The following is a 27,867-nucleotide window of genomic DNA, read 5'->3' on the forward strand; positions in this document are numbered from 1 at the left end:
AATGGCAAACTACATACGACATATGCACACAAGCTGTTTTAAGCAATTTTATATAAAAACAATGTATCTTGCATAACATGATATAAATACTTGGTTTTGTTTTTCTACTTAAACAGGAGAGCCAAGTTGCTGAATTCTGTCTCTCTCATCTTTCTCTTGCAATAGCTTGATTTTTTCTTTAAGCAACTTAATTTCTTCTTCTTGTTGCATCACTTTCTGCTGAAGATTGTAAATAACCTAAAAACAAAACAGGAGACACAATGTATTTGAACAATGTACAAAGGTATTTGTGCAATGTACCATTGCAATTTTAGTGAAAATGAATGTAGTTCCCAGCAGTAGTCACAATGCTAATACAGCCTTCTCCATCTTGGTAACTCTAGATGTTGGGGACTACAGTTTCCATTAGATCTAACCAGCATGGCCAAGAGATGTTGGGAGTTGTAATAGCTCAAAACAGCTGAAGGCCACTAGGGCTGGAGAAGGCTCCAGGAACAGCTGGACATTAGCTTATCTGTCTCACTACAGTAAGGTAAAGGACCCCTGGACGGTTAAGTCCAGTCAAAGGTGACCATGGGATGCAGCACTCATCTCACTTCAGGCTGAGAGAGCCAGCGTTTGTCCACAGAAAGCTTTCCAGGTCAGGTGGCCAGCATGACTAAACTACTTCGGGCACAACGGGACACAGTGATGAGTACCAGACCACACAGAAACTCGGTTTACCTTTCTGCCACAACATCATCTATCCACTTGCAGTGGTCTGCTTTCAAACTGCTAGGTTGGCAGGAGCTGGGACAGAGCAATGGGAGCTCACCCCGTCCTGTGGATTTGAACCGCTGACCTTCCAATCAGCAAGCCCAAGAGGCTCAGTCGTTTGGACCACAGCGCCAGTAAGTCTCAAAGAAAACTACCAATGCTCAAGAGAAATAAACCAAGAATACTATAAGGTAGTAAAACAAAATCATTTCAGTCCAAATGGTGATTTATTAAAACAAACCCATGTTCTTTGTGAATGAGAAGGGGTTTAAGGAGTCTCCTTTAACAGTGGACCCTCCGGATACGAATTACAAAAATTTCATAAGAAAAGGTGCCACTTTTGCACACATGTGCGGCACGATAGACCGCTTCTGCTCATGTGCAAGTGGCAAAACCCAGAAGTATACACTTCCGGGTTTGCCACGTTTGCAACCTAAAAGTTACGTAACCCGAGGGTCCACTGTATTATGACAATAAAAGGACACAGGATTTTAACACCATAAAACTGCCATTTTACATAAAAAACCTAATTTTTTAAAAGTAATGAGATGCCAACACTGGCTATATATAGTACATTTTATCCTTATGTATAGGAACATCAGGAAATAATTATCTACCTTCTTTAAATGTTAACCTTGCGAGAACAGTTTTGAATGGCCTGCACAATTCCTTTTTTGCAATACAGTGGTACCTTGGTTCCTGAACAGCTTAGTTGTCAAAGTAATCAGCTCCTGAACACCGCAAACCCAGAAGTGTTCCAGTTTGCAAACTTTTTTTGGAAGCCCAATGTCCCACACGGCTTCCACAGCTTCCGAATGAATGCAGAAAGCTCCTGCAGCCAACTGGAAGCCACACTTTGGTTTTCGAACAGTTTCGGGAGTTGAACAGACTCCAATAATTTTATGCTGGTAACCTGGGGAAAGTGCTTCCAGGACTCTCATAGGAATATGATTAGTTGTGGGACAGGAAGAAGGAGCAGGTGAGCCTTTAGCCTGACCCAAACAGCAAGTAAATCTTGAAGAATGAAGCTCACCCTGCAGAAGTCTCCCTCATATCACGGAATGTAGAATCAGAAGGGGCCTTCTTTTACAAAGCCAATATATAGTAAAAACTTACATTTGCTGAATTATGGAAGAGTTCACTTTCAAGAAGTTGACCTGCAGTTGGTCTGTGCGATGATACCGAACTGGTAAGCAGCTTAATGTATTTAGTTTGTATAGGCCATTTCCTGCTAAAGGAGAGGGGGATGTTGCCATTTCTTAAGCCCATCAAAACTTCAGTTCTTTCCATTTCTGTTCCAAATGGATGGAAGAGTTCTAACAGGATCACACCTAAGCTGTACATATCTGACTATTGGCAGAAAAGAGAAATATGAGCATTAGCGCACAAAATAATTACGTCTTAAGAGAAATTATGAATGCATTACAAATGGCCTAAAATCGCATTCAGCGATACAGCTGTAAAAATATCAGAAAATAACCTAATGTTTCAAGAAGCTTGCCCAGAAACAAATGCTTTTAAAAAAACAGGTGTTGGTAATTTTCATGCAACCATACTTAATAAGCCATGAAATTTCAAACAAACATTGGAGTGCCATTATATTTTTGTCCACCATAAAATCAGGCCACTTGACATACACGGTCCATTTTTACCTCATCTGTGGGCATAAATAATTGTTTGCAGCTGTTCTGTTCCCTCTCATCATTGCAAATAGAACTCTCTATTTTTACTTTTTGCATTTAGCTGTTTCCATTTTGAATGTTACACCACATGGCTCTAGTGCCTTCTTTTTGAACTGACTGACTTTGCTCCAGCTCCTGTCCATCAGCTTGCTTTTGTTAACACCCATCAATAATGCTCTTGAACATGTATGCCCAATTACTAAAACGGAGGTAAAGTGTTTGTTTGAATGAATGAATGAATGAATGAATAAATAAATAAGGGTTGAGTGGCTGTACCTTGAAGTCATAGTGAGAGCCTTGTAGCTGTTCAGGTGAGGCATACAGGCAAGTACCCACCCCAGAAGTATGTATTAGATCTATGCAACAAAAAAGACAAAATTTAGAATTAATTCTTAGGATACCACACTGCCAATTTTTAAGTAAAGGCCAAACTGCTTTGAAATTACCATTTATCTTATTTGCATTTAGCAACTGGGTTGTATCTTCTTGTATAATATCTCTACAGGCCAGCCCAAAATCTCCTATTTTCACATGGTGGTCAGGTCCTTGTAGAAAGATATTTCTGGGCTGGGAAAACAGGATAATGTAAGCTGGTTATATATCTCACAAAATCTGAATATTTTATGCATGAAACCTTGCATTTCTCACTCATTCATTAATTACATTTAATCTAAGAACTAAGCTGCACTTGACGCAGAGTCCAAGCTTCTCATCTGCCTTTGTTTTTGGTCTGTCTCTAGAGATGAGTTGGCAGCAAAGGGACAGACAGACAGACTACTGATCTGACATGCATTTATCAAAGATATAGCTGAGGCACTGGGCAGTTACCATAGCAACTGGCTTGGCTGACTTTGCACCTGCGTCAAGCTCATCCATGGGGTAGTTTACGCTCTTGAAGGAAATTAACCCCTCATGTCCAGTTACTCCAATAGCCACATGAGAACGGGCCTTTTCAGTGCTGGGTGGTCTGTCTGTGGCATGTACTCCCAAGGGAAACACATTGGGTGCCATCACTACGTTTAGGCACCAGGCTTGGGGGGGGGGGGGCTCTCGGACCTTTGGTATTTAAGCTTTCTACATTGTGCTAATCTTTTAGTGGGGTGGGTAGGTTTATTTTGCATTGTTCACTGTTTGTTTTACATCTATACGGTTTTAAACTCGTTGCATTTTATCTTTTTCAGTCGCTTTGAGAACTTTTACTTTTGTATAAAAGGTAAAGGTACCCCTGCCCGTACGGGCCAGTCTTGACAGACTCTAGGGTTGTGCGCTCATCTCATTCTATAGGCCGGGAGCCAGCGCTGTCCGCAGACACTTCCGGGTCACGTGGCCAGCGTGACAAAGCTGTTCTGGCGAGCCAGCACAGCACACGGAACGCCGTTTACCTTCCCGCTGGTAAGCGGTCCCTATTTATCTACTTGCACCCGGGGGTGCTTTCAAATTGCTAGGTTGGCAGGCGCTGGGACCGAGCGACGGGAGCGCAGCCCGCTGCGGGGATTCGAACCGCCGACCTTTCAATCGGCAAGTCCTAGGCGCTGAGGCTTTTACCCACAGCGCCACCCGTGTCCCTTTTACTTTTGTATAAAGTGACTGACAAATGAAATAACAATTCCATGCAGGTGTAGGCCAGGATCGACAAACAGGTAAACAAGTTAAAACAGTTCAACGCATCATCGGAGATCTACCACCTCTTCTAGACAATGACAGTTCTCTTTCTCAAGCTCTGGGAGGAAGACCTTTCATTGCCTACAGACAGCCACCCAATCTTAAACAACTCCTCACCCACAGTAATACAACAACCAGACTTAACATGGACACGGGTACCAGAGCCTAAAATAAACCCAGATGCCAACTTTGCTGCCACATACACCTGGACAACACCATTACTGGCCCCAACAACATCAAACATACCATCTCAGGACTATTTAATTGCTCATCTTCTAACATTCTGTATGCCATCAAATGCCAACAGTGCCCTTCAGCCCTCTATATTGGACAAACAGGCCAAACCCTACGCCAAAGGATAAATGGACATAAATCTGATATCAGGAATCACAAGACAGAGAAACCAGGTGGAGAACACTTCAGTCTCCCAAGACATTTTATACAAGATCTCAAAGTAGCTGTCTTATTACAAAAGAATTTCAGAAATAGACTGGAAAGAGAAGCTGCTGAATTGCAATTTATTACCAAACTTAAAACTATGGAGAGACCTGGTCTGAATAGAGACATTGGATTCTTATCTCATTATACACGATAAAGCTATTTTTAGCCATCTCACCCCTTGCTTTTTCCTGTAAGACCAATTAACAGTTGTCAACAGGTTTACCACACCTATCAGCCAATCACCCATTCCCACCACCCTTCTGAGTAATACCCTTCCCCATCTTCTCACTATATATATGGGTCTGGTGACTTCTGTTTCAGTGTATCTGAAGAAGTGTGCATGCACACGAAAGCTCATACCAATAGTTGGTCTCTAAGGTGCTACTGGAAGGAATTTTTTTAATTTTTGTTTCGAAACAGGTAAACAGTCCCAAAAGGCAATACATATGCTTCTGCTGCGCAAACCCTCTGTTTCTTGCACAGCTTCTTTACGAACTAAGCTCATCCCTCCCTCTGCCCATACGGGAGAGTCATGGTATCATCTGGCTGGTTCTAGAACCAGGCATTGTGCATAATCACAAAGGAACGATGGCTCAAGATTCCTTTGCATTTTCTCCAAACTAAGGGTTCTCAGCTGCACGTTTTCTCTTGGTAAACATGGGCAATCTGATTAGAGGTTCCTATGGGAAGAAATCACCCCATGAATTAGATGAAAGGCAGAAAATGCTATTTGACGCTGTAATGGACAACGATGGGGCTACACTTCAAAGTTTAATGTATTACCTCTTGGTCCACGAACCAACTATTTTCCGGGTAATCATATGTCTAAAATTACTTACTGTTCCATTATCAAGAATCCTCCCCATTTAAGATCAGAGTTAAAGCTACCTCATGCTGGTTCAGGCTCCATAAACTCAGGAAATTGGAAGCCAAGGCTGATTGATGTCTTAACAGACATGCTTGATGGTCAGCAATGATGCAATATCACAAACTGTGCTTGCTTACAACTTGGCCTGCATTCACTTTTCCTGGGACAGGGTGATTTGTGAGAGAAGGTTCAGTGTTGGGTGGGACGCATGCCATCCATGGCAAACTGGGTACACGTGATCATATGGAACATATGGTCCCCATGACAGTTTCTTAGGTTTCCAAATGTGTCTACAGAGCCAAAAAAAACCTCATACAGTATAACTGCTGTAACACACACTTATATTTCGTAAGGAACATACATTCTACATATAAGCCACTAGGTGACTCCCTCTGCAAAAAAATGTTCTCCTGGCAAAATTTTAGTTTCCATTTTGTTTTCTGTCATGCCTGACACTATTTTGATAGTATTTGTTTTTAATATATTTTAATGGGGCAGCAAAACCTTAACAACCTTTAAACTGCTGACTAGAACTTCACCTAACCAATGAAAGTACATGCTCTGCAGCAAGCCTGAAGAAAGTATATCAGTAGTTTTCACCAAAATTGTAAAGAATATGAGATTTCTTAATACCCGAGGGGGAAATTTTCATCACTTTTTAATTTGCTGTGACTGGAAATTTTTACCAGGTCAGTTAAATATTGGGCACTTTTTGTAGACCTCAGCAGGTAGTTCATGTATGCCAAGTTTCAAGTAAACAGTTTGGCAAATGATATTTCTATAAGCTATAGAATTTTAAGGTTATATGACAGAACTTTGTTTTTGCTATTCTCCTTATCATCTAAAAGACAACAGTCTGGATACAATAAGACCTTCATATAGAAAGTTCAACAGGCTATTTATACAGATGCCAGACACAGATCCTATATTAATACCAAACAGAATATTAATGCCTTTGATTAGTTAAGGTGTTCCTCTGATTTCTGAAAAAGCCACCGTATTTTGGTACTGATACCTAAAAGAACAGGCTGGCTGATAACAGTCTTTTACATGTCTACTCAGAAGTAAGTCCCATTATGTTCAATAACCCAGGAATTCCAAAACTTACTAAGCCCCATTGAGTAGAACTGCAGTAAGATTGCAAGTCTAAGCACACTTAGTGAATTAGTGGACTTTTTTCAGTTTACAGCATGAGGCTACATGTTGAATGTAAAATAAGATTTGAGAATAAATATTATGCACTTCTTATAAAACTGGCCAACTTTTAAAATAATTACAGATTTATAAAAGCACCTCAAAAACTAGGCACTTGTGCAATATATCTTATTGTAACAATGTCTGAACAGCTTTCCATGCATGCAAAGTAAGTGTAGCTTTTCTTTCACAAAATTTTAGTCATTGTATACGGTACTCAATAGAAGCACACACCCTTTCAAATCAGAATGGAAAGACAGTTTTATGGCAGTTGTATATGGGGCCACATGCATCATAAATGCAATCTGATATAAGCCCTTCTGATAGAGCTAATAAAAATCCTTAGTTGTACTTCAAACATGCATAAAAGGGTTTTCAGATCAACTTCAATACCTATTCTGGATCTCTCTCTCTCTCTCCCCCTCCCCCCGCCCCGGAACCAATATGGCAGCAAAGGTTCGGGAGGAAGCCGCTTGGAAGATATATGAAAAGTACCTTTCAAATTGAACCTCCTGAAGTAAGGTAATGTTTAACTATATATTATAGTTAGGTAAGAGATCTGGGAATCCTTTGGTGGGCAGAAGAAAACCCTCTATGCTTGGCCAAAGCTATTCAGCAGCAAGTCCAGAAAAGTAATGAGACGTTAGCCAGGTTTGGTTGGGTCATGCCAAGAAGAACCAAATTGTAGAATTTCTCTGGAACGTCCTACCCAAAGAGACCATGGGCTCCAGGGTTCTGCCAGCCCTCTGCAGGCACCCACAGGTGCCAATTCCTAACGCCAGCCCTGCCCACAGCTAAGAGTCAAGCATACGCTCTTGTATGCCTTTCCAGCATTGTGAAAGTATTGCCACACACTCCCCCAGCTCAGTAGACCACACCAAGGGGCGGGGACTGCATATGGAAAACCTATCATATCTATTAGAATGGCACCACCTAATTTGGAGTTGACTAGTGGACCCCCAAGTCCTTTGAAGGCCAACAAAAGCACAAAGAATCGTCTGTGTGTGGCACAATCTCCACTCCTTCAAATTAAGGGGCTTTGCTTTATAAAGCAAGGCACCTTGCAGTTGGGACTCCAGCAGGCTGTGGTGCTAAGGAGGACAGTAGCAGAGGGAAGCAAACCTTTAGTAGCCAAACCCTCAGGTTCAGCTCTGTGGTTGCAGCCAATCTAAGATGATCCATGATATATGCCTTATCATACTTTTTGCATCCTCATACCCAAACAACATGTACTGATAAAGGTTGGGCAACACTAACTTTATGGTCTAGAAGAAAGAAGAAACTATAAGGAATATAGTTTTTGCTTGATTGTTGAAGGGTAATACTGGACAAATTCTTTAGAGAAAACCACCCGGCAGTTAATAAGGGTGGTGGCTGATGGAAGAAGAATTGTATTACATTTTACCACCTATTATATCACTTCCCAAATACAGAACTGCAGGATGCCCCTTGAATATGCATCAGAGAATTGCACAGTGCAATGAAGAAAACTACCCTCACATCAAACCAGAGGAAGACTTCCAGGTGAATTCTGACGCAATCATTTACCATGGCCATAGCCTTCTACATTTAGCTGTAGCCAACAGATATCATCAAACTCTAATACACCTGCTAAAGAATGGAGCCAATATAAATGACAGGGATAGGTTAGGCCAAACTGCTCTTCACCTAGCTTCTGAAATCCTCGACCAGCAGGCAATTACCATGCTACTCCTCTGTGGAGCGAACGCCAATCTCGCAACTCCAGATACTAAAGAAACTCCGCTCCATTTTGCTGTCTGGTCTTCAGCCTGCAAGGCTGGCATAGTCTTAGCAGCAGGTGATAAGTGTGTTAAGCTACTGCTGTGCAATGGAGCAGATGTACACATGAAAGACTGGGAAGGGCAAGAAGTTATTCACAGCGCTTGCCGAAGTGGCAGAAGAGATATAATAAACCTCTTGCTTGATAATGACGCAGATGTTAACGCTTTAACGCAGGAAGAGGAGTCTGCACTTTTCCTATTTCTTGAAAAAGAGACCAATCTAAGGCAGGGAGACGTACTGAAGAGATTGCTAAGCTTATCATATCCTTTGAAATTAACAAACAGGGAAGGTCGTTTACCCAAAGCACTCAGCCATCCATGCTGTGGACTGCTGAAAGATATGCTCCTGAGAGTGTCTTCAGAGGTCTTGTCTTTGCAGGATATTTGCAAATTCAACATCAGGAAAGTATATCGAGGTAACATGAAATTCTGGCTAAAAGGAGTGATTCCAACCAGCTTGTGGCATTCCATATACATCAATCAAGACTTCTCCTATGCTTCAAAAATAAATTATTTTTGATTTACTGTGCCACACACATTTTGGAACGCTATCAGACAAGAAGAGCTAAAAGAGGGTCCCGTAAAGCTTTCAGAAATAAGCTTGCTTGTTTAAATTAAATAAAATTTGAAGAAAAACTAGTGAGAAACTTTAATTTGGCTTTATCTTCTGAAGCATTACTAATTCTCTCAAGTGTTATTTGAATAACGTCCACTTAAACCAGTCTGTTAGGGTAAAAGATTTGTAAGAATAATGGGAGTGGATTTCTACATACAAAAAGTTCCACTTGTATGGCAGGGTTTCTTGGTCATTATTAAGATTCTGGTTATCATAACAATAGCTCCCTTGATGCAATGGAATCAGCTCCCAAAGCTCGGAATGAAATCACAAATGCAAAAGGATTCACCAGGTCAGGGCTATAGGCATCTCAGCTTTATTGTCCATTATTACTTCTTCTTCCTCCTCCTCCTTCCTCCCTCTACTTCCTTCTTCTGCCTTCTCCTCATTCTTATCATCATTATACTGCCTTTCCTCAAAGAAGCTCAAGATAGTGTATTTGTTTCTCCCCACTACACACACAATGTGATCCTCACAATAACCCTGTGAGGTAAGTCAGTTCAAAAGATAGTGGCTTCATTATAGCCTAGGATGATGGGAGCTGGGGTCCCAACAACTTCTGGGGGACCACACCTTGGTGCACAAAACTGTCTCACCTGGCACTGAAAAGACCACAAAGAACACAGTAGGTGAGCTTTACTGGTGTAGTTGTTCCATAACCAGGATGGCAACCACCAAGAAGGCCCTCTCCCTGGTAGCTACCCACCTTTTTCTCCAGTGGGGGTACCTGGAGCAGTGCCTCTGGAGAGATCTTAAGGTTCAGGCAGCTACATATGGAAGAAGTCGGTCTTTTGGGTAGCCTCATGACAAGCTGTTTAGGGCTTTAAAGGTTAAAATTGGGCCCAGAAATTGTACCAACTGTGCCCCAGCTGCAGAGATAATCCCCACCTCCTCCACAATTCCAAGCTCCGAGTGAGAATTTTTACTTACTTTAATGTCCCGGTGCATGACTCCCATACTGTGGATATAATACACTCCTTCAAGCAGTTCTTGGAAGATCTTTAATGTCCACTGGTTGTCCACATGGTGATAAGGACCTTTAAAAAGGGGGTGGGGAGTGAAGTATTTTATAAGTGACAGCATAATACGTCCAGCTATTTCAACAAAGAAGTTAATATGAAAATACAGCATCTGCAGTGCTGGCTGGGGCTGATGGGAGGAATAGGCTAAAACATCTGGAGGATACTGGATTGGGGAAAACAGAACTAGAACAAAGGTCCATCTAGCTCTGACAGGTAGCAGCTCTTCAATATTTCAGGCAAAGGGTCTTCCCCAGCCCTACCTGCCAATGCCAGAGATTGAACTCTTGACCTCCTGCATGCAATGAACTACAACACCTCTGCAACTATAAGCAGGGGCCCACACATTTGTGACGGCAACTTGTTACTGACCATTTCCACCCTCCCAAGTTCTCTGTGCATGTCATATAATGGTTGAGTCTTGGAGCTGGCAGATGAAGCCCCCCCTCTCTGTCCCTCTGCTGCTGGCTCCAAAACTCCAGAGTGCAACGTGAAAAGCCATTCCTTTCAATGGGGATTTTCTTCGGTTGTGGTATGTGCAGATGAGACAAAACCTCAGCAGTACAAAGATGAGAATTCTCTTCTCCACATCCCAGCTGGACAGGGAGAAGGGTCATGCGGGTTGAGCAGGAGCACCCGCCCATGCAAAATAGCTTTGCGGAAACCTGGCTTTAGGATTTACAAATAAGGAAGAAAACATTTGCCGCTTTCAAATGCAGACTAAGATTCATTGCCTTTATTGTTATGGAAATCAGCTTAGAAAACAACAGGCAAATACTAGAAGCACTTTTTACAGCTGCCCAGAGAAGAATATTTATTTATATTTTAAGTCTATCTTAAAGGCAGGAAATCATGTTAACATTGAATCTCCCCCACCACTCTGCCTTCAAAAACAAAACTTACTGGAAGCATCCTCTGTTTTCAAACATACTTTGTTTCTGTCGGCAATCCAGTCCCACAATGAAATTTCACACAGCTGCATCTGTATGTGAAGCATTAGGTGATACTCTATCTGGGAAGAAAAATACAAACATTTCAGTGTGTTATACATACACATGCACCCACACACCACTTTATCAGGTCATGTACAACTTCCAAAACATTTTTAAAAATAAAATTGTATTCCTTCGTCCATCCATTTCCCCCAGTCTTTCCATCCTGAGGGGTGGAGCACCAGGGCTGTTACATTTTAGGTGAAAATTGTGTTCATTTCCACCCCTTTTCAGCTCCCAAGAGTAGGAAAGGATTAAAAAAAAGTAAATATAAAACTAGGATGTGCATATTCAAGAATTAAGGCAGATGGGACATGTTTACAAACAGAATAAAGTAAACCAAGAAGGAGGCGGCCCAAAGAAAGAAGCTGCCAATCGTAGAATCGGAAAGCAAAATTCATCAGATATATCAACGTTTATTTAATTCTGTAAGCCACCTCAATGATAAAAGGCAGTCTGTAACATTTTAATAAATAACAGGTCTTCCAATGGGACACTTCTGGTGTTGCAACATGTCCCTGTGGTTTGGCAGGTCCTATCCTATGGAACTCCCTGCTGGTAGAGGTTTGGCAGAAGTCATCCCTGCTCACTTTCAGACACCTTCAGAAAACAGTATTATTCAGACAGATCTTCTGAACTTAAGGTTCCTTGCCAAACAGCTTCTATTGACATTTGGTGTTTTTATTCCAGCACTTTTTTTTTTAAGGTTGCATACCACTTTGCGATATTTTATATGAAAGAGAAGCTTTAAAATATTATAAATAAAATCAGTCAAACAAGTCCAAAAGCCATCTCTAGAAATATAGCTAGGTTTTGGATTTATGCTGCACAGTTGCTGAAGATTATTCTCCACATGTGTCAAGGGGTAACTAAGTATGTTTAAGAGGAACCTGCATTTACCTGGCACTGATGCCGCACAGATATCCCCTTCTGGGAGTATTCTTCATCAGTACAAGAATCATTTGTACTAACACTGCCAAGGCTAGCATGATTGCAAGGGGATACAATTGATGGATGATTTTCATTATCTCTTGATCCATTGACTGTGTTATTCATGCAGCTGCTCTCGGGCAATTCAACAGGTAGCGCACATGCATCCATTTTATTTCCTTTACGGTCTCTGCCACCGGAAGATTCAGCAAAGACAATGGAACTGCTGTCTTCCATATCTTGAACGCTGTACTGATCTCTGCAAGAAATGTAAGGAGAGAGACAAAGAACTGTGAGCGGGAGAGAAAATACCTGCTACTGCTGTTCCTCAAACGCTGTGCCAGAGTTTGCATTGGTTAACAAGGTTAACATAGTGTAATTAACTGGGCCTGCTGTCACCTCTCACTCTTCTGCATCAGACCACCCTTCTCCAGGAAGTCTCCTGACAGCTGGGGTGGGAAGGAGAATGGAACAGTGTGCAGCAGGGCATGGCAGACTGGAGGAGCAAACAGTAGCACTCCACACTGAAACCTTTTGCTGCAGGACCCAGTTCTAGAGTTCAAAAGCAGTTCCAGTGCTTCCGCTTGCACAAACATTTATATAAATAAAACATGTGAAATTAAAATGTTTTGTTTGGATGAACAAGCTGTTAGCTGCTGCACTATAGCAGGTAGGAATGGAATCGCTAGCTGCAAAATGTCAATCTCATGCCTACCAATCATGCAGCCTTTTCCATGCTTGGGCTCTAGAAGTGGTCTGTGGCTTCTATAGGCACAGACACATATGTAGGATTTCACAGAGACCATGAAATAGAAAACCTCTGCTCTCCCCTCCAGCAAATTTTAAAATAACTAGTCATGGAAACATTTTTCAGCAATCAAGAACAAGGTGAAGCAGTATTGTTTTTCAACCTGACAAAAGGAATAGCAAAGGTAAAGATATATTTTTATATTACGTGGTTTAAGAAAAGATCCTTGCTATAGGTTAAGACAACATTCTGCTATATTTTTGGCTTTTATTTGAAAAAGACCAAGAGAGATTGTTCTTACTGATACATAGGATACATACTCAGAACTTCTCTGCCCAGAAGACATTTTGAGGGATAGTAAATTCAAAGTTGTCTCACCTACAAGTTGGATGAAGAGAAACACAACATTTTACGACGACAGACTGACTGTACCATTGGATTATAGTAAAATTATACCTTTTAGTTGCCTACTTTATGAACATGTAGGTGGTTTAAAATCTCAATAGCTAATAAGAACAAATTATTATATTAACTAAGATCAGATACTATATTTATGAATGCAAAACCTATAAAAAGACAACCCCACGAACAATTTTTATATCTTCAAATCATTTATGGAGTGACCAGAACAGCACATGGCTTTCCCAAAATTGATACACCATGGAGTTGTCTTACAATGTATTTATTGCTTTTGTTTTAACCTTTCCTGCACCAGAGCTGTCTCTTTTTTTAATGCCACACTAGGGACTGGGGAAATTTCAGAAAGCTGTTTATTATGATCCCAAAATATTTCTCTGGGCACCAACAGCCAGTTTAGGATGTGTGATGTGTTATGTACGACAGAGAGAAGCCACAAAACTAATGTTGTACTCGCCTTTTGGGCTTGCTGGTTGAACATGTTCCATCCAAGCAGTGTGATATCCCACAATATTAGGGTGCTGCAACCCAGCCAACACTTTAACTTCCCGCAACACCTACAAAAAAACAAGAGGGAATGCATCCTGTTCTTATCATTGGTAAGCCATTGTTTACCAGAATTTCAAGAACCGAGGAACACTTTTCCTGAAATAAAACTGGAGGTGCACTTCATTCTTATATCCCCCCCAAAACCCCCCAAAGGGTGCTAGTCTTGTAGTAAGGGGTTCTAAGTCAGTGGTACGGCACAGTATTAGCATGCAGAAGGCTCCAGGTTCAGTCCTCAGCATCTTCAGGCAGATGTTTGGGAACCACTGTGCTAAACCATCCAGCTGTTAGCAGCTTCATTAGTTGGTCTGTAAAGTATTCTGCAAGGAGAGGACTTTGCACTCTTATTTAAGCCTTTCAGATACTAGCAAAAGTCAATTACGGATTGGGCAGAAAGTAACAGGAAAGACCTCGGCCTGAGCTCTGCAGAAGTGCTGCAAGTCAAAAGCAGAGAATACTGGGCTAAGTGGCTAAATTTAACCTGCACTGAGAAGGCTAGCTATGATCCATTCTTATACCATTTGCTTTTAGAGCAGGGATGGGGAACTGCGGCCCTCCAGATGTTACAATAGATAGATAGATAGATAGATAGATAGATAGATAGATAGATAGATAGATATATCACCTAAATTCTGTATCTTGTGGAGCATTGTTTATCTACATAAACAGTAGCTGATTACAGAATCATTAGAATTATACAGCAACAGAATTTTTTCTTTTCTGTCTTTTCTGTTCCTTTCATTATCCTGGCATAATCCCTTTCCTCTAACATTAAATATCAGATCTTGAAACCAATTACACTGAGTCATGAATTTCCACAGGCCAAACAAAACACATGAACAGATGTAAAAAAAGTGCATACCTTCATACAATCTATTTTGGTAGCCTTCTTGATAAGAATTTTCTTAATTGCGTAGAACTGGCCATCTAGCTTGTTTCGTACCTGAAATCAGATACAGCAGCTCAGAGATGGCCAAATGACAACTGGCATGCAACATTCTTTTATCTGGTCACTCACAACATTAACAACTGTGTAGTAAACTCCCTTCTGTCTCAGTCCCAGCAGCCACTATGGAGAAATTACCTTAATGCCTTAGATTAAAGCAGGCCCTGTGGATATGAGCTTAAACTGTAATGTAAAAGATTTCCCAAGTCTGTTTTAATGCCATGTAGACAACTGCACACAAGACTTAACATCTGTACATGCATTTGTCCTGAAATACAATGCTTTATGCTTGGTAATGGTTTTTAAAATTTTCAATAAGGTTTGTTTTTAAAAAAGAAAATAGTATTGAACAGAGTGTTCCCCATGTACACATATAAACCACCCAGTTCAGGCAGAGGGAAAGATTAACAGGTGGTTGCAGCTTAAAACTAGGGTCAGCAAGAGCTGAGGTTTATCAGCTACCTGACCTTCACCTTGTGACTGTTGGCTACTCATGTATACTTCTCCTTTGTGATTTCCCATTTCTTCTATTACTATTTTTGTAATAATTTTTATTAGTTTCCAATTACAGTCCAATGACAGCCTCATTATAACAATACTGATTTATAATACAGCAATTAATACCAACCATTCAATACTGAATTATGTAATTTAGTTGTAGTGGTCCCCCGCATGCTGGATTTGATGGTTTTGTTATTTTCTTTTTTTCTGCATTCCAAAATCTTATTAGTTTCAATTACATTCCAGTAATAATAATAATCCCTTATACAACAACTGCAATATTAATAACTTCTATTCGTGTTGACACATTAAATGATTTATAAAACTGCAAGTGAGGAACTCAAACTATATCCTTGTTCTTCCTGTGTGTGGCAATTATTCTGTCTGTGGTGTTTCTTCTTGTCCTTGTAAGATGTTACGTCTTTCTTTCCCCCCAATTGTTGCTGTTATCCATCATGCCTTGGGCCAGGGGTCGGCAAGGTTTACCGGCCATGTGCTGGATCACTCCCACAGAGATCGTCTGTGGGCCGGACTGGCACAGCGCAACGCCAGAAATTGCATCTGCGCATGTCCGCAGCGCCAGAAATGGCTTCTGCGCATGCCCAGACACCAAAAATTGCACCTACGCAAATGCGATTTCTAGTATCTGCGTGTGTGCAGATGCAATTTTTGGTGCTTCTCAGCGAGTCCCCGCACCGCACTGGTTTAGCACAGCGCGCGACGGACTCGCCAAGCGGGCGGCTTGGTTCAGGGGCAGCTCATGGGCCGGTAAAATGGTCTTCATGGGCCGCACGTTGCCGACCCCTGCCTCGGGCAGAGCTGATATCCCATTGTTGTTCTAGAAATTTCTCCATCGCTCTGTCCCGTGCTTCATTGTTTTGCTCCGAGAACTTTAACAACAGCTGCAAAAGTCACTCTGACCCAGTAAATAAACTGTTGTCACAATTTTTCCTCTCAGCCTGGAAAGAAGAGTGGTCAGTCAAACTGCAGATGGCTCAATAAAGAACTTTATCAGTTCCTTAGCAGCTCACAGACTCCTTTCATTCTTCCTTCCAGCTTAAGACATATGAACAATTATACTTCCTATTAAATTAAATTCCAAGTCCTCTTAGCATCATTTGGTTCACTTTGTAGATAATAAAGGATGGGGGAAAGTCATCTCTAAGTTTCCATCATAAACCTTTTGCAAAACAGAGTTTCCCTCCATTTTTCCTTTTTTTTACACACACAGTTCTGTTTGATGTTATATTCCATATTTATAATCCAATATTTTCCATCCTCGCTTGTACAAATATAATTTGAACTAACATTCAGAGGAGGGTTGCCGAATCATAAATGTAGAGAAGAAAACTTTAAATAAAGAACCCGTAGGCTCCCCTCCCCCCCCCACCGTCATTTGCACCAAATGAGTTCAAACCTTAAAGTCCTTACGGTTGGTTTGTTCCACAGTTTGTGATCTCATCTCTTCTAGCACGTGCCAGTATTTTAGTCCAATTAAGCTCTAATAAACAGGAGAACCTCTGCTTTAGAAAACTCCCATCTATCTTGGACTCCCTTCTCTTTGAGTATTTCTTATTATAGAAGGTCACCCAGTAATATAAACCGTTACTACAAAGTTGTTAAAACAAAGAATAAAAAATACCTTGTATACAGTGCCGTACCCTCCTTTTCCTAGCCTTGTAATCTCATCAAATTCATTGATATAGCGAGAAGTCTGTGCTTCAAAGATAATTTCATTTTCCCTAGTTTTTAAAAAGATGGGCATCACTGGTTGTAGCAACAAAATACATCACAAATAAAAAGGTATTAGAATCACCAACAATATAACTTTCCTTCATGGGCAGGAAATCAATGGGGGGCATGCATTTTTAGCATTCAAATGGTAGGATTTAAGTAGTTTAAGTACCTTCCTGTCCTCCCATGCTTTCAGTCACACTGTCCAAGGCTACTTTTCATTTATAAAAAATGTTAGAAGATATCAATCAGCTTCATGTAACATGTAGTTTTGACTCAAAGATTTGTAGTACTCAAAGATATAAGGTACTACAAAAATATGGAGTGATACTACTATATATTAATTTTGAGGTTCCTTCTCCATCCAGACAAATTTTGTGACACTGAAGGAACACAAATCTCTATCACTCAAATCCATAGTGACATAATTTGCTATTCTCAGACACCTTTTTATACACATTCTTTTTTTAAAAAAGAAAGGATTTCTCATAGTTGTCAGACCAGCCTTAACCAAGCTGGTTCCCTCCAGATGTTCTGGACCACAACTCTCATCAGATCCAGCCAGCGTGGTTAGGGATGGAGGAAGTTGTAGTTTGAAATATTTGGAGAGCACTGAGCTGGGGGACGGTTGATTGTAGTAAACACTTGGGCAGAAAACAAGCAAGTCCTGCAGGATTGGTTTCCTAACTATGGTACAATCCACCTATTTTTGATGAAAAATACCAGTGTAAGCAAGAACAGGGGAGGATTTCATGGTTTCATAATTCCAGATGCTTCTCAAAAGCATAGTTCCAACAATCCTAGAGTTTCATGGTAAACTCTAGTTATTGTTTTAAAACTTCCACTTTCAAAATCGAAACTCCTGTTTTGATTTTTTAAAAACACTTCTAATAATCAACATTTTATATTTGTAATACTGAGGACTCTGGCAGAGAGAGTAAATGAACACATTTACTGAGAAGTAAGCCCCACTGAGCTTAGTGAAACTTAGGTAAAGGGAAAGGTAAAGGTACCCCTGCCCGTACGGGCCAGTCGTGTCCGACTCTAGGGTTGTGCGCCCATCTCACTTAAGAGGCCGGGGGCCAGCGCTGTCCGCAGACACTTCTGGGTCACGTGGCCAGCATGACAAGCTGCATCTGGCGAGCCAGCGCAGCACACGGAAACGCCATTTACCTTCCCGCTGGTAAGCGGTCCCTATTTATCTACTTGCACCCGGGGGTGCTTTCGAACTGCTAGGTTGGCAGGCGCTGGGACCGAGCAACGGGAGCGCACCCCGCCGCGGGGATTCGAACCGCCAACCTGACGATCGGCAAGTCCTAGGCGCCGAGGTTTTACCCACAGCGCCACCCGCGTCCCGTTAGTGAAACTTACTTTGGAGTTAATGTGTTAATTGCCCAACAAGCAATTTTAAACATTCGTTGAAGCACTTTGAACACATACCTGTTTGTGTAAGAATCACTTTTCCCAAACTCCTACAAAAATAAAAATAAAAACACAATTTTTATGAAACCAATCAAATCCACCATCTGACTATGACAGCTACTACAAAATATTCAAAAAGCAACTATTCTTTCCCTCATTTAATTGAACTAATTTGTAAACTAAACTGAAACCCAACTTGATCACAGAAAGGAGCGATCTTCAACTGCATTTCTTTATTTTCATTGTAATTATGTAGTACTGCTTAATCAGCCAGAAGGTTTCATGTACACACTGGCTTGGATTCAGCAGCATGAGGGGAAGGCATTCCCACTGAAACATGGCAGGTGCCTCTGGTATCTGCCAGTCCTTTTTCTTAACAGCTTCAGGGCCCCACAACACATCAAACACTATTCCCAAACTTGGAAGCAAAGGGATGAAGGAGGCTGCAGAGAAGGAGGAGGAGGGAAAGCCCCGGTCTATGTCCATGCATGGTTTATATTGATCCAATTCACCACTGATTCAGCAGCCAAGGCCCACACAGTTCATTTGAATGGAGAAAGCAAAAACACTCCCAGAAGGGCATATAATATTGTCCAGCAAATGTAAGATCACTTTACCCAAGTTTTCAAGTCCTGAGGAGCAGCTGAGAGATGGATGTGCCACCTGCTTTTTGAAGTGCTGAACTTAGAATGCTGCTTACTTATCTCATCCCCAACTAAGTCTTGTCTGACTTATGCTTTTAAGTGGTTTGGGACCTGCCTGTGACCACACTTCCTGATACTTCTAATTAACTGTGTTGAGGGGCTTGGCAGCTGGTCATAGACAATGAGGAGGGGTACCTGCAGCAGTTTCTGTGAAGGATGTATTCATTTATTTTAACTTTCTTACGGATTTCCTGCAGACTTTTTTGGCAGAGGTAAAGCAAAATTCTTTACTTTTCTAACTTGAAACTTGGCTGCTAAGACAGCCTTTGCTAATTTGGTGTCTTCCAGCTCCGATCAGCCTGAGCCAACAGTTGTGCAATGGCCACACTAGAAGAAAGACTTTGACTGTTCTGTTAAGTGTAGGGACACAATTGGCTGCCACTGTTTATATGTCAGTGTGTCACTCAGATCCTTAACCAAATTTGTGAACTCCTGGCAAGTACTTTAACATATGTCCATACTAGACCAGAAACTATGGTTTGGCATGATATTTAAATTTTAAAAATGCTGTTTGGGATCAGTCAGCTAACCAGAACCGAAAACCATGATTTGAAGTTGATCTGCAAACTATGGGTTGGCATAATGCTCAAACCAATGAACTATGGCTATAGCTGCAGCTCCACTTCCAGAGATTTCTGAACCATAAAGGTGGAAGCAAACATACAAAGCTATGAGCTAATAGGGAAAATAAAAGCAGACAAACTGTGCCGAACTGCGGTATGGGGTTTTTTTATGCTCAAACCCTGGTTTAGATTCTAAACTATAGTTAGCACAACCCATGGTCTAGCACAATGACCAAACAGGCTGCAATATATTTTTATCCTTCCATGAAACACTATAGACCTTTTAAAAAAAAGATTTGTTGACACATGGAGAAGAATAGATCTTGCTACACCAACCTCACCATGCTCCTAATGATGTGATCTCCAGATTATTATTAAACACTTATAAAGTACCTATACATACATTAAAAGATAATGTAGCCTATGCCCATATAAAGGAGTATGAGCAAACAGGAGAGCACTGGAGTAGAATTCTCTGGTCTGCATAAGCATCACAAAAAGAAACCAAAGAACTGAAGTCCTATACTCTTCCCCATGTATTTTTTATGCTAGTCATGGGAACTGAGAAGCAGAGAAATGGAATAAAGTTTGAAGTAAGCTTACCTCATTGAGTATTTGTTGGTTGGCTGCTTTCATCAATTCAGTAATGGCTCGATTGTGCTGCAGGCGCAAACTACTGAATTCTTCGCGGACAGCAAAATCAGATAGCAAGTGCATTCCAGTAAATGTCTTACACAGTACTGTACAAAAGGAGGGAAAATATTTGAAAAGAAATCAAACATTTGAACTTTACACAATATTCAAAGTATTAAAAACTGCTCATGGCCTAGCTTTGTTTAAATTGCACTGACAGCTGATGCTACCTACAAGGAAATGATCTTTGCAATCTGAAACATTTTGACACTCAACAAAAAATGTTTCAGCCAAATTATGGAACCAGCATTTTATAATTAAGTATTAGAATACACTTTTAAAATAAAAGCTCTCCAAAACCCGCCCCAATTCAAAAGTTGTGGGGGTTTTGTTTGTTTGTATTTTAATGCCAGGCTTGGACTGTAGTGAGTTTCAGCATTCCTCTCTGAACACTCTTGTTGTTCAAATGTAACCATGGGTGGAGCTTCTAGGAGGTTGATTATCTCAAAGAAAAACCCCTCCTGCCCCACCCAAATCAAACAGGATCTAATAATCAGTCTAAATAGTAGATGGTTTGTGGGTGTGTGGAAATGCGGGTGGCATAGAAATGTGTGCCTGTCCGTATTTAATATATGCATTTCTGTATTTAATAAATGCTGTGCATTTTGTAGTTATTCTTTGGGATTTTAGTGGGATTTTTAAATTGCTATAGTGTTTTATTGATACCTTACACCATGTCAGGTATCCACTTGTGCATGTTAAAATGCTGCAGTTATACCTCTAGCATTAAGCTCTGGGTTAGCTTTTACATTCAAAATGACACATAAAATTCAGCCTTCATAGAATCATAGACTTTTAGAGTTGGAAGGGACCACAAGGGTCATCTAGTCTAACCCCCTACAATGCAGGAATCTTTTGCCCAATGGGGGGCTCAAACCAAAAACCCTGAGATTAAGAGTCATGCTCTACCAACTGTGCTGTCCCAATGTGAACTAAATGAACTACTATAGCTGATTTTTTTTTTATTTTTTTACAATACGTCCATTTCAAGAGCAACATGAGAACTTTGAACTGGTTAAGTGATCTAAGACTTTGAACTGGCAGCTAAAAGTGTTTGCTTTCCTACTTGATGGAGCAAAGATAATAACAACACAACAGAATAGTTAAAGATTAAGTTGAAATTCAGATAAGTTGAGGTGCACCACCTGTAGAGATGTATGGTGAGCTGAAAGCTTATTGATGTTTATTTGGAAGTAAGACCGGATGTGTTCAATGAGATTTACGACCCTTGAAGTACTTATAGGGTTAGGGTTATAGGACTGCAACCTTAATGTGCTCAAATTATTATTGGTTACATTCTTATTTAATATATTTATATAATATAATAAATTCAGACAAAATAATGCAATTCCTCAGCTGCTGGAACTGACAACCACCACTCTACCATGCAAAAGTAAGTCAAGCTCTTACTAACACTGAAACAAACGTCTTGAACGTGCTGGATCTTGTGCATACACATGGCAAAGATGCTCTAGCAGTGAAACAAGCAGGAGCTGGTTCGCAAATGAAGTTGTAATGTTCATTAACTTTTGAGAACCATTTGCACCTCGAAGTTCTGCAGGCCAATCAGAATCTGAAAAAGATAAGGCAAAAATTAAAGCTGAAAGGCAGGCCAGCACATTTTCTCATGAGCAGTTGAAAACACCGTGGAATTAAAGGGCAATTTATGTAATATTTCTATTCTAAGAAATATCAAAGCTGGAATGTTTTACAGTGTTATTGAGAGGACCACATATTTCCCAGATAAAAGGCAGGACCAACCCAACAAACCCCATCTGCAGAAGCCCTGTGCAAGGGTTTCCACTGTGCAACAGGGCTTTCAGCCCCTGCTGCCCTCCCTGAATTTGGCTCTGGAGGAGTTGGAAAAACCTCCTCCTGAACATCACATGGGGTAGGGATAGTTCCATCTAGCAGGCTGATATTCAAATGTCTTTAAGGGTGTTGTTGTTGGGTTTTTTTAACAATCAAGTGACGTAACATTTGATGAAATAATATCATTAAAAATACAGTGGTGCCCCACTAGACGAAAGGGTTTTCCGTTTTGGAGGTGCTTCGCAAAACGAATTTCCTATGGGCTTGCTTCGCAAGACGAAAATGTCTTGCGAGTTCCTGCGGGGTTTTTTTCCTCCCCCCCCTTTTTCCCAAGCCGCTAAGCCGCTTATCAGCTGATCCGCTAAGCCACTTAACAGCTGATCCGCTAAGCCGCTAATCAGCTGATCCGCTAAGCCCGCTAAGCCGCTAATAGCGCTAATCCACTAAGCCGCTAATGGGCTTGCTTCGCAAGACGAAAAAAACGCAAGACGAAGAGACTTGCGGAACGGATTCTTTTCGTCTTGCGAGGCACCACTGTAAACTATTCACAAGAGTAGGTGGAAGGTTAGTCTGGATGATATCCACATGTCCCTTCCAGGCCTGTGATTCTGCATCAAGTGAGGTTTAGACTCTAGAAAAAGCTGTTGAACCGGTCAGACCAATTTCTTTGAAAGGCAATGACCTTAGCTGGTCTGTTAAGCACTGACATTTACATGCCCAAAAAGATTGTTGCCATAGAGACAAATGGGTGGGCCTTTCCCCACCCCCCCGGCCTGATGCCACCCCATCTCAGGATGCAGAACATATAAGGAGGCTGCTTTTAAGTTAGCTTAAGTTTGGAATGATAAAGGACATGGTTTGCATCAGTATAATAAAAAGGGCAGCTGATGCAATTATAGAGTACCCAGAGGCCCTAAAGAGAAAGTCACAAGACAGATCAGTAGGAATGATGAAACTGCCCCCTAACTCTGCCTCAAGGTGAAGATGAATGATGTAACTACATAACTGTTCAGTCATACACATTCTTCCATTCCTAACACAAAAACTGTTAAATAATCCAGCTTCTCTAACTAACGGGGAGGGGGGCACCCTATGGTTCTCGAGATGCTATTGAGCTCCCAATTCTCATCAGCCCCAGCCAGCAAGGTCAATGGTAAGGGATTATGGAAATTGTGGTCCAATAAAATCTGGTAGGCCACATCTACCCCATTCTTGGTTTATAAGGTTAACATTTCTGAAACGGGGCTGGGGGGTGGAACTCAACCCAACGGCAGGCAGGAGACTATGTCAAAATATGCTGTTTAACCAGAAACAGTGAGAGCAGCAAAACTAAAATGATTCAAAAGCCCTATGATCTGGATGTCTCCTGCATGTTATGACATGTACAGTCCCTGCTAGATGGCTTTAGTTGCATAACTCTCGGTATATTATTGTCTTCCAGGCCGTTAAAATAATTCCAACGGCTAGTCTCCTGTGAGGGCACAAATAATACCCCTTTCTTGCCCACTGTTTTCCTGCAGTGCAAAGCAGTAGAATCTATTCTATTCTATCCATTAATTATTCTAAAGCCTCGTTTACCAAGCCTTATCCCAAAACAAACACAAATATTGACGGAATTTATACATACGGCAAATTCATGTGTTGTTTTTAAACCTGATCCCTTTCAGTTAGGGTGGGTGGATATTGGCACATTTTCCAGCAGAGCAGTTTTTAAATAGATAAAGCCTTTGTCCAAAGTGACGTGGCTCAGTAAACGCTTTACCACTTGTGATCTGAGTTTATTGTGACATAAACCTTCCCTTTCACCCTTGCTTGATGGCAAGTCCTGTGAATTTCAGTGTGGAGTTACTTCCAAGCACACATGCACTGGGACAGGCCAGTAACAGCAGGATCCTAAGCATGTCAACTCTGAAGTCCTATTGAATTTGATGGCGCTTACTCCCAGCTAAGTTGGAGTAGCATCGCAGCCCAAGGTTATGTACACACCATACAATTTACAACACATGGCCCTGCTAAGAAACCTGGGAACTATGGTTTGTTAGCAGTGCTGGGAATTGTAGCTCTGTGGGGGGGGGGAGTAAACTACAGTTCCCATTATCTCCCCCCCCCCCCGCAATGGGGAATTGTGCTTTAAAAGTGCGGTGTATACACAGCCTCAGCTTCATATTACCAGTGGGAGTTGACAAAAATAGAATTCACACCACCAATTAGATTTTATTATTATGGGTCTTGAAAGGCAAATTGCCCTTTATGGGGTATAATTATTAGCCTCTCTCTCTCCCTCCTTCCCCATAGGTTGGCTCCCTTGTGTCAAATTTTATACTGTCCCTTGAGGCAGAGATCTGCCTCTCTCTTTTTTTGTTCTCTCTAGCACAATATATAATAAATAATAATAATAATGGCTCCACAATCTGCAGCACTTACCTGGGAGCAAGTCCCACTAGTCCTTACTTCTGAGGAGACACCATAGCTGGGAACTTAGCCTCTCCTAAGCGTTGCACCCCAACGCACAGCAGCCACAGCAAAGTCCATGGACCCGGAGGCAAGCCGTGCCCCGTCATTTCAACGGGTCTACTCTTGAGTAGGGCTAGAATGACCGGGCTCACCTTCCACACGTTTCCCCCCTATACTGCAAGAGGGGAGGCCTCCCTCCCCCCCCCCGCGCTTCCTTCCCTCTAGAAACCATTACAGTGGTACCTCGGGTTAAGAACCTACGGTAATTCGTTCTGGAGGTCCGTTCTTAACCTGAAGCTGTTCTTAACCTGAGGTACCACTTTAACTAATGGGGCCTCCCGCTGCCGCCGCACGATTTCTGTTCTCATCCTGAAGCAAAGTCCTTAACCCGAGGTAATATTTCTGGGTTAGCGGAGTCCGTAACCTGAAGCGTCTGTAACCCGAGGTACCACTGTATTTGCACCCCCTCGGTTAACGCACCGTCGAAGGGCAGCTCCGTCCCTTCGTCGCTGTCCTCTGGGAAGGCGATGGCTGCGGGAGGCGTCGGAGAAACCTCCTCAACCCGCCACGGCCGCCGTCGCCGCTGCCCGGAGGAGCCGGCGTCGTCCTCTCGCCACATGGCTGCTTTGCTCCCAGCCGAGGCCCTTCTTCCCACCCCCAGCTTGGAGGGCCTGAACGCGCAGCGCGCTGAGGGAAAGAAGGCGGGGACGGAGCCCGGCCTCCCTCGCTAGGCCGCGGAGTCTCCTGACAGGGAAGCTCGGCCGCCCCGCCGGCGCCCCCTGGCTCTGCCCGGGGACAGGAAAAAAGCGCGGCCGCTCTCGAGCGAAAGAGGGCGAGCCCGGACGGGTCTCCTCAGTGAGCAAGTCGCGCACTGAGTCCCCATAATAATGCCCAGGTAAGCGGGTGGGGTATTAGGAGGGCAGCCACAGAGCACAGCCCGATGCTGCCAGGCGCGTTTACTCGGAAGGAAGCCGCCATCGGCTTTAATGGGGCTGACACCCAGCACTTTCCACCATGGGGCTTTTCTGCAGCGAGGAAGGATCAAGGCAAGATCGGGTTAGCATTGCTGCCCAGGTGTTGCAATTGCTTGTTACTACTATTCCACCCAGTGGCGTAGCGTGGGGGGTGCAGGGGGGGCCGGCCGCACCGGGCGCAACATCTGGGGGTTAGGGTTAGGGGGCGCAAATTACTTGCCTTGCCCCGGGTGCTGACAACCCACGCTACGCCACTGATTCCACCTTCCCTCCGAGGAGCTCAAGGTGGTGTGTGCAGTTCTCCCTGTTTTACCCTCACACAACAACCCTATGAGGTAGGCGAGTGACTGGCCTGAGGTCACCCACTTCATGGCTGAGTGGGGATTTGAACCCTGGTCTGCCAACACTCTAACCACTACAGTACTTCACACTGGTTGTTACTATCATTATAATAACCTTTATTATGGCCTTTATGACTGCTGGTCTTATGATGACCTTGATGATGATTTAGGGTTTTTTTTAGTTGTTATTGTTATTATTATTAAAAAGGTAAAAGTAAAGGACCCCAGTTGTGAATGACTCTGGGGTTGCGGCACTCATCTCTTTACTGGCCAAGGGAGCTGACGTTTGTCTGCAGACAGTTTTTCCGGATCACGTGGCCAGCATGACAAAGCTGCTTCTGGCGAAACCAGACCAGCGCATGGAAATGCCGTTTACCTTCCCACCGGAGTGGTACCTATTTATCTACTTGCACTTTGACGTGCTTTTGAACTGCTAGGTTGGCAGGAGCAAGGACCGAGCAACAGGAGCTCACCCCATCACTGGGATTCGAACTGCCACCTTCCGATTGGCAAGCCCTAGGCTCGGTGGTTTAGACCACAGCGCCACCTGCATTATTCTTACTGTGCATATGGGGCCAGGGAGTAATGGATCAAGGTCCCTTGGGCGGGAACCAAAGGATAGCTGTGGAGGGAAGCAAGCCCCATGCAAGAGTTTATTTTGTATTGTCTACACACAAGGTAGAGACAAATAGGAGTTGATGCGCTCAATGGGGCTGCTCTTGAAAACAGTCTAAAAACGGCAACTAGAACAGAATGCTGCAGCCCGAGTGCTGACAGGCACATTAAACTCACATACAACTGGGGTTTAAAAGAGCTGTGCTGGTTGCCAATTCACTTCTGAGCCCAATTCAGGATGCTTATGTAAAGCCATAAATGACATGGGATTCAAGGATGGCCGGCCCAAGACGTTTTGGCACCTGAGATGAACCACAAAATAGTGCCTCCTCCCTCCCAGGGAAGAAGGGGTGAGTGAATATCTACATCAGAAACAATGGGATAATAAAGATCTCGGTCAGGATCTGCTGCCCCTGTGGAGCGTGCCACCCAAGGCAGTCACCTCACCTTGCCTCATGGGTGGGCCAGCCTTGTACCCAAGTATCTAAAGGGATGCCTCTTTCCATACTGACCTACCCCTTAATTAGTGTCTGATGATGATCCCACCACTTGAGGAAAACTTGGGGGACAATGGTGGATGGCAGGCTTTGGACAACGGTGGATGGACAGGCTTTCCCTACAGGGACCCCGTCTCTTTAGAATGACCACTTTGAAGTAAGCTGACCCCTGACATTGTTGACCTTTTGGCAGCTGCTGAAGACTTTACCCAAGCTTCCTGTTTTGTTGTTTTTATCCCCTACTCAATATGCTTTAAAAAAATAAATCTGCATTAATAGCCCACCTTTTTTCTTCAAGGAGCACATGGTTCCTCGTGACAACCCTGTTAGGTTGAGAGGCATTGACTGGCCCAATGTTACCCAGGGAGCTTCATGGCTGAGTTCTAAGCACTACACCAGACTGTTTATTGATGTTGTGTGTATGTGTTTAACTATGGTATTTTATAATATGGTATTTTATAATATGGTATTTATATTTTATGAATGCATGTCCACCCTGGGTGGGACCAGATGGTAAAGGGTGGATTGTAAATGAGATGGATAAATAAATAAATGTCCTCGTTGTTAAATATGTATGTTTGGATCTGCATTCTTTTAACCAACAAAGAAAAGATGGCCACTGATTTTTGTTTGCGTGTGGTTTTCCCTCCACCACCACTAGCAAATCTCCACTAGCAAATCTAAAGACAAGCAGTGCTTTACTCAGCATAGCCATCTGTGTCAAGCTAATAGGGCCATCAGTTTCACTAGGGCATATTTGGTTCAAGAAATCTTCTGATAGCAAACTGAGAAGTGACTAATTAGAACATATCTTTTTCAGGCCCTGGTAATTGAACATTACAGCTAATGGCTTGTGCCTTTTCATGATCCATTATAAAGTTTCCATATGGATACTCTTGTTCACCTTGATGTTTCACTCACCATGGTTTTCCTCGAGA

General features: G+C 42.4%; 2 protein-coding genes across 4 annotated transcripts; one reads left to right on the forward strand and one right to left on the reverse strand.

Annotated features, from left to right (window-relative positions):
• Positions 1–34: 34 nt before the first annotated feature.
• EIF2AK1 (eukaryotic translation initiation factor 2 alpha kinase 1) lies at positions 35–25,384 on the reverse strand. Of its 3 annotated transcripts, none has more exons than XM_082199755.1 (15): positions 24,983–25,384; positions 21,651–21,809; positions 20,147–20,283; positions 18,295–18,326; positions 16,763–16,862; positions 14,536–14,616; positions 13,585–13,684; positions 13,027–13,088; positions 11,933–12,214; positions 10,944–11,052; positions 9,952–10,058; positions 2,885–3,005; positions 2,715–2,794; positions 1,873–2,106; positions 35–237 (listed from the first exon to the last, which is right to left on the reverse strand). In XM_082199755.1, the coding sequence occupies exons 1-15, from the start codon at positions 25,119–25,121 to the stop codon at positions 109–111; spliced, it is 1,872 nt and encodes a 623-aa protein (XP_082055881.1). In that variant the 5' UTR covers positions 25,122–25,384; the 3' UTR covers positions 35–108. The 3 variants fall into 3 exon arrangements, with proteins under 3 accessions (XP_082055881.1, XP_082055880.1, XP_082055882.1); XM_082199754.1 differs by having other exon boundaries at positions 11,933–12,221; positions 13,031–13,088; positions 24,983–25,383; XM_082199756.1 differs by lacking the exon at positions 24,983–25,384 and adding an exon at positions 24,473–24,638 and having other exon boundaries at positions 11,933–12,221; positions 13,031–13,088.
• Positions 5,001–9,044, forward strand: ANKRD61 (ankyrin repeat domain 61). Its single transcript, XM_082199859.1, has 3 exons — positions 5,001–5,354; positions 7,055–7,125; positions 8,037–9,044. The coding sequence occupies exons 1-3, from the start codon at positions 5,199–5,201 to the stop codon at positions 8,923–8,925; spliced, it is 1,116 nt and encodes a 371-aa protein (XP_082055985.1). The 5' UTR covers positions 5,001–5,198; the 3' UTR covers positions 8,926–9,044.
• Positions 25,385–27,867: the final 2,483 nt, after the last annotated feature.

The sequence above is a fragment of the Podarcis vaucheri genome (assembly GCF_965113315.1).
Source record: "Podarcis vaucheri genome assembly, chromosome: 14".
Lineage (NCBI taxonomy): Eukaryota > Metazoa > Chordata > Lepidosauria > Squamata > Lacertidae > Podarcis > Podarcis vaucheri.

Bases quoted from the DNA above. Each gene is read 5' to 3' on its own strand.
- ANKRD61 (XM_082199859.1), top strand. From the start codon at position 5,199: ATGGGCAATCTGATTAGAGGTTCCTATGGGAAGAAATCACCCCATGAA. The intron at 5,355-7,054 runs GTAATCATATGT...CCAATATGGCAG, and splicing joins ACGAACCAACTATTTTCCGG to CAAAGGTTCGGGAGGAAGCC. The intron at 7,126-8,036 runs GTAATGTTTAAC...TCCCAAATACAG, and splicing joins ATTGAACCTCCTGAAGTAAG to AACTGCAGGATGCCCCTTGA.
- EIF2AK1 (XM_082199754.1), bottom strand. From the start codon at position 25,121: ATGTGGCGAGAGGACGACGCCGGCTCCTCCGGGCAGCGGCGACGGCGG. The intron at 14,617-16,762 runs GTATTTTTTATT...ATCTGATTTCAG, and splicing joins GGTACGGCACTGTATACAAG to GTACGAAACAAGCTAGATGG. The intron at 10,059-10,943 runs GTAAGTTTTGTT...CCCTTTTTAAAG, and splicing joins GAAAACAGAGGATGCTTCCA to GTCCTTATCACCATGTGGAC.